At 37.7% G+C, this 6,000-nt stretch overlaps 1 protein-coding gene across 7 annotated transcripts in view; it reads left to right on the top strand.

Moving 5' to 3' along the window:
* The window catches only part of RICTOR (RPTOR independent companion of MTOR complex 2), a 164,389-nt gene that overhangs the window by 75,138 nt on the left and 83,251 nt on the right, over positions 1-6,000 (top strand). For all 7 annotated transcript variants that reach the window (XM_012558922.2, XM_004387892.3, XM_012558923.2 and 4 more), the window contains one exon: positions 5,493-5,590. In XM_012558922.2, the coding sequence (XP_012414376.1) occupies positions 5,493-5,590 (98 nt within the window). The remainder of the gene's footprint in view (positions 1-5,492; positions 5,591-6,000) is intronic.

The following is a 6,000-nucleotide window of genomic DNA, read 5'->3' as shown; positions in this document are numbered from 1 at the left end:
CAGGATTGTTGATTCTCTGTTTGGCTTAGTTTTTCGGATCTTTGTTGTGGAGGGACGGCGTGGTGCTTCTGCCTAGACCGCCATCTTGCCGGAGACCCCTACACTTCATTTTTCTTAATCATCATAGTGATTAGTATGTGAGAGTAATACAACATTATTTTTTCACTGCTCTATTAAAAAACAACAACCAAAAATATTTACTTTGTCACCACCAGAGTAGGCAACTCCTCTATGGAATGGCAGGAAGTGCCTTCAGATGGATCAAATTAAAGGTGATTTAACTCAGTTGTAGTCAACTCTGCAATCCCAGATGTTAGATCTCTGAATATTCAGTGTTTTCTGCAGTTACTTCATTGTGTTAGAGAATTCATCAGTAACATGTATAGGATTACAGACTACACAAAAAGAGGACAAGAGCCACTGTAATTCTAGGACTTCCTTGTATTTGTATGTTGGCCACTACCATAGCCAGCTAGCCACAAAAAAGTTGTTTTTTCTTCTCTTGTGGGTTTCCTAAGCTTCTTCAAGAATTCAGAGACTATTATCCTAGGCATATCTCATTGGTGTTATTTCTCACATAACACCGTTACCAGTAGACATTGGTGAAGAAGCTAAATTAAAAACATTCAGGGAGAGGAGGAATAAATAAGGAGAGGCACACTTCTTAAATTTTTCTTTTTCAGCCCTCACAAAAACAAAACCAAACAAAAACCACATTGATCTCAATTTGCACACCATTCGTCCTAACTAGCATGTTGTCGATTCCAACTCATGGTGACTCCATGTGTTACAGAGTAGAACTGCTCCATAGAGTTTTTTGGCTTTTTTTAGCTGTAATCTTAATGGAGGAGCTCTGGTGGTGCAGTGTTTAAAGCACTCGGCTGCTAACTGAAAGGTCGGTGGTTCGAACCCACTAGCTACTCCACTGAAGAAAAATGTGACAGTCTGCTCTTGTAAAGATTGCAGCCTTAGAAACCCTATGGAGCAGTTCTACTCTGTGGTTGCTATGAGTCAGAATCTTCTCGATGGCAGTTTTTTTTTTTTTAATCTTAATGGAAGGAGATTGCCAGGCACCCTTTTCCATGGTAACACTGGGTAGGTTCAAACAGCCAACCTTTCCAGCAGTTGAGTGAAAACTGTTTGTAGGGGCCTCTGACTAGTGGAGGGGTTGGCAAACTACAGCCCGTGAGCCAAGTCCCTTTTATTTTATTGGAACACAGCCATGTTCATTCGTTTATATATTTTCTGCTGTTGCTTTCTTACTGTAATGGCAGAGTTGAGTAGTTGCAACAGAGACTTCATGACCTACAAAGGCTAAAATACTGTCTGGTCCTTAGCAGAGGAAGTTCGCTGATTCATGATCTAGCAGGTAAAGAAGACACCAGGAATTTCTCATTTCACTACCAGGAAAAGTTTTTATCTGCTATTTCAAGTTACAGTTCACCATAGGAACATTGTAGTGCTCGAGTGTTAAACAGTTCTTCGTGTCTAAAATAGCCCTAATACTGTTTTTAACTAGTCTGGAAAGTAACGTAGCTTCTGAGGGGAAACATGTTCTGCCTTCCAAGCAACTACATTGTAAGAAACTTTGAAATCCTTGCATAGTTTGGAATTCTAGGTAATCGTATAAAGGAGAAGGGGGTGTAGCAAAGAAGGGAGAAAGGCTGGTTCATTTTGATTTGGGTTGACATTGGTAATGCCTATGTGATATTGGGTTATGTTCATTTTATATCATAATTTAGTAGACAAAAATTTGACCCAGCATTGGCTTATCATTGCCTGTTTGTGTGTGTGTACACATGCGTGTGTATTTGTGGGATGTTTTTTGTTGTTGATTGTCAGTTTCCTTCCGCTGGTATGTGAGGTCCGTTGGAGAAGGATTCATCTTGCTCATGCTCAATGCTGTATTCCCAGTACCTACAACAGTACCTGAGCATAAGAGGTACTCATAAATACTGATTAATGAATGAATTCAAGTATGAGATTTTATTACTGTAACAAGCTTATTTTTTAAAAATGTCTGCAATCAGTTTGTACCTAGAAAGTAGGCAGTAATTAATCTGCTAGCCTTGGTGAGCAGTTTATCTTTTCAGACCAATCTTAACTATTAGTCCTGTTAAATCATAGGACAGTAGTAACCGTATCTTCACGTTAGTACACTTTTTGTTCAGGCCTGACAACCTAATAATAAATTGATGTGAAAGGTTAGGTTGTACGTTTCCATCAGATGAATTGCACACTGGCTTTAATGATCCTTAACCCTCAGTTTGCAAACTATAACCAAAGCAACCTGTTGCCGTCGAGTCGATTTTGACTCAGATACAGTATAGGACAGAGTAGAACTGCCTGCTAGGCTGGTGGATTCGAACTGCCCAACCTTTTGGTTAACAGCTGAGCTCTTAAGCACTGTGCCACCAGGGCTCCTAAGTTAAGAGTTGTTTATAAAATTTTTATTAATCTCTCAAATATAACTAAATATTTTTAAAATCATTGACACACTTAAAATTTCTCTTCCTCACCCTTCCCAAACAGATACTGTTAATGGTAATAAAGAGATTACTAAATACTAACAGTAACCTATTAATAGCCCCTTGTAGTTCTTTTTAATGAAGTCTGATCCCACCCAAGATGGGCTGTTTTCATTTCACTTTTCAGATAACCTCAAAGAGTCACTGGTTGTAAAAACACGTCCTAAACCATATAAAATTAATTTGAATTTTATTTAAGTTAAAAAAGACATCATTCAGATTTTGTGGGAGATAATAAAATTAGATGAGTGGTCCCAGCATACAGAAATTTCATACTGATTGGACATAGCTGGGATAAGTAGTCTGCTTAGTAATTTGACACTAAATTAGTCGCCATAGCTAACAACCCGTTACAACAGAATGGGGAAGGTAGACAGATACAAACTGAGTGTAAATGGCGAGGAAGACAAAAATTCAAAACAGATAGTTCCTTGGTTTTGTGTTAACAGATAAATATCTCACAGAAAGTTATAGTGACCCTTAAACTAAAATTACTGTATGTTTTTTTTTTTAGATTGTGCTTTTCTCCTTAAACAAATACAATGCTGAATATATTAGTAGATTAATAGCTTGTAGGAACCTGAGGAAATTGTCACTCTATTTCAGGGATCAGCACACTATGACTCATGAAGCTAAATGTGGACCATGGTCTATTTTTGTACAAATGAGCTAAGAATGATTTTTGCATTTTTAAAGCTTTTTTTTCCCCAGTACTTAAAGATGTTGCTCCACTGTCTTTTCGTTTACATTGTTTCCAGTGAGAATTCTACTGTCACCGTTTTCTTTGCTTCTCTGTATATAACTTATCCTTTTTATATGATTGCTTTTAAGATTTTCTCTACTGGTTTTGAGCAATTTGATTTTGATGTGGTGATCTAGTTTTCTTCGTATTTCTTGTGCTTAGAGTTTGTTTAGTCTTGCATTTGTTGGCTTACTGTTTTTATCATATTTGGGAAGTTTTCATCCCTTTTCTCTTCAGATATTTAGTGGTTAAGCGTTTGGCTGCTGACCAGAAGCTCCGCAGTTTGAATCCACCAGGCGCTCCTTGGAAACCCTTTGGGGCAGTTCTACTCTGTCCTGTAGGGTCGCAATTAGTAGGAATAGGCTTGTTGGCAACGGGTTCCTTTACTTTGGAGACTCCTTTTACACATACGTTACTGCTTGAATTCCCATAGCTCACTAATGTTCTGTTCATATATTCTTTTTTCTCTTCGTGTTGCATGTTGTGTAGTTTTCATTTCTATGCCTTCACGTCCGGTATTCTCTTACCTTCTGTAATGGCTAATCTGCTGTCATTCCCATTCATTATATTTTCATTCAGACATTGTGGTGTTCATCTCCAGAAGTTCGATTTGCTTGCTTTTTATACCTTTCATTTCTCTACCTAAGTTTTTGAACGTATGGACTGAGTTCTAAAAACTGCTAATTTTACCATCTGTGCCAGTTCCGGGTCAGTTTCAATTGATTGATTTTTTTAGCTCATAACAGGTCGTTTTCTTACTTCTTTGCCTGCCTGGAAAATTTTGACTCGATGCTAAACATTGTAAATTTTGTGTTGTAAAAAAATAAGAAAATAGTTGCTGTCAAGTGGACTCTGACTCATGGCAACCGCATGTGTGTCACAGTAGAACTGTGCTCCTAGGGTTTTCATTGGCTGATTTCAGGCAAGTAGATTACCAGGCTTTTCTTCTGAGGTGCTTCTGGGTGGACTTGAATCTCCATCCTTTCAGTTAGCAGCCAAGCATGTTAACTATTTGCACCACCAGGGACTCCAAATTTTGCATGATTGGGTGCTTCATATTCTATTCCTGCAAATGTTCTTAAGATTTGTTCTGGGACACAGTTCAGTTACTTTTAAACAGTTTGATTCTTGCTTTTAAGATTTGTTAGGTGGGATCAAAGAAATGTTTAGTCTGATTGTTCCTCATTACTAAGCCAAGGAGGAGCCCTGGTGGCTCAACAGTTAAGCACTCAGCTGCTAACAGAAAGGTTGATGGTTTGAACCCACCATTCACTCCATGGGGAAAAGAACCAACAGTATGCTCTAGTAAAGACTCCAGCCAACCCAGGAAACCTTATGGGGCAGTTCTGTGCTGTCATACAGGGTCTGTATGAGTCGGAATCAATTCAACAGCACACCACAAATAAGCCAAGACTTTTCTGAATACTCAGACCAATGCTCCATGAATTATGGAGTTTTTCAGTCTGGCTGTTGGGAACAGACACTGTTCCGTTTCCTGTGTGTGGGGCCATACTCTTCCCTTTTATCCTTTCAAGTGGTTCTTTCCCTAGCCTTAGTAATTTCTTCACATGTACGCATTTGTCATTATTCTATTGAATACTCGAGGGTTCCTTTTGCAGATCTTTGGAGTTTTCTCTCAGTGCAGCTCTCTTCATCAGTCCTTCTTGATCTCCCTAGACTCTTAGCTTTGTCTGTTCAACTCAGGGTGTTTGCTGGACTCCACCTGGGTTTCTCCTTCCAGCACCATGTCCTGGAAACACTCTCAATGCAGTAAGCTGTAGCAATTGTAAGGCACACTTGTTTGTTTCTCATCTCTCAGGGATCATTGTTTTTCATTGCCTGATGTCTAGTGACTTTAAAACTATTGTTTTATATATTTTGTCCAATTTTTGGTTGTTTTCAGACAGGACAGTAAATTTGGTTTCTGAAACCACATTGTAGCTGGTACTGAAGGTTGGGATGTTGAAACGGAAGATTCAGTGGTTGAGTGATTCCAGGTGATAAGATAGAGTCGGACCATAGGTACGACTGGAATAGAGATGTGAAGGTCATTGGATGGTCATCCACATGGATTCTGAAGTCACCTTAGTAGATTTGGGTTAGAGTAAGACTTTAAACCAAGAGCCTAAGTTGTGAAGTTTTAATATACTGCATGTTTTATGTGTTTGGTTAGGAAAATATTATGTTAAAATTACATTAATTTGTGCTGTCTTTTCTTCCAGAACCTTCTGATAACTTAAGGGAGATTCTCCAAAATGTGGCCAAATTGCAAGGAGTATCAAATATGAGAAAGCTAGGCCATCTGAATAACTTTACTAAGGTAAATAACTTGAATCTTTATTAATATTGTCATCTAAAATTCTTTATTCCTTACTATACTTATTCAGTGTTTTTCAACCATCATTAGCAAGAAATTCTTGAGTGTTCACTCAGTTTTAGTGCTTTCCTCTGCCACTTCTCTTGGACTTTGTCATAGGTTTTTAAATTTTAAAGTATATTTAATAATAAAAACATTAAATGTTTGTTGTAGAAAGTTTGGTTGGTTCAGAAAGGAGTAAAGAAGAAAGAAATCACTGAGAAGTCCATAATCCAGTCTTAACTGTTATTTATACAAATGATTTATTTCTTTTGCCTTTTTTCTACTCATATTTACTTGAGAATATACAATAAATAATAAGTTTATACATAAATACATGTGTATGTTGCATTTCATAGATGAACCATAATTCC

The sequence above is a fragment of the Trichechus manatus genome, unplaced genomic scaffold (genome assembly GCF_000243295.1).
Source record: "Trichechus manatus latirostris isolate Lorelei unplaced genomic scaffold, TriManLat1.0 scaffold00197, whole genome shotgun sequence".
Classification (NCBI taxonomy): Eukaryota; Metazoa; Chordata; class Mammalia; order Sirenia; family Trichechidae; genus Trichechus; species Trichechus manatus.
The sequence above is the reverse complement of the archived record's forward strand: the minus strand, read 5'-3'. Positions and strand labels throughout refer to the sequence as shown.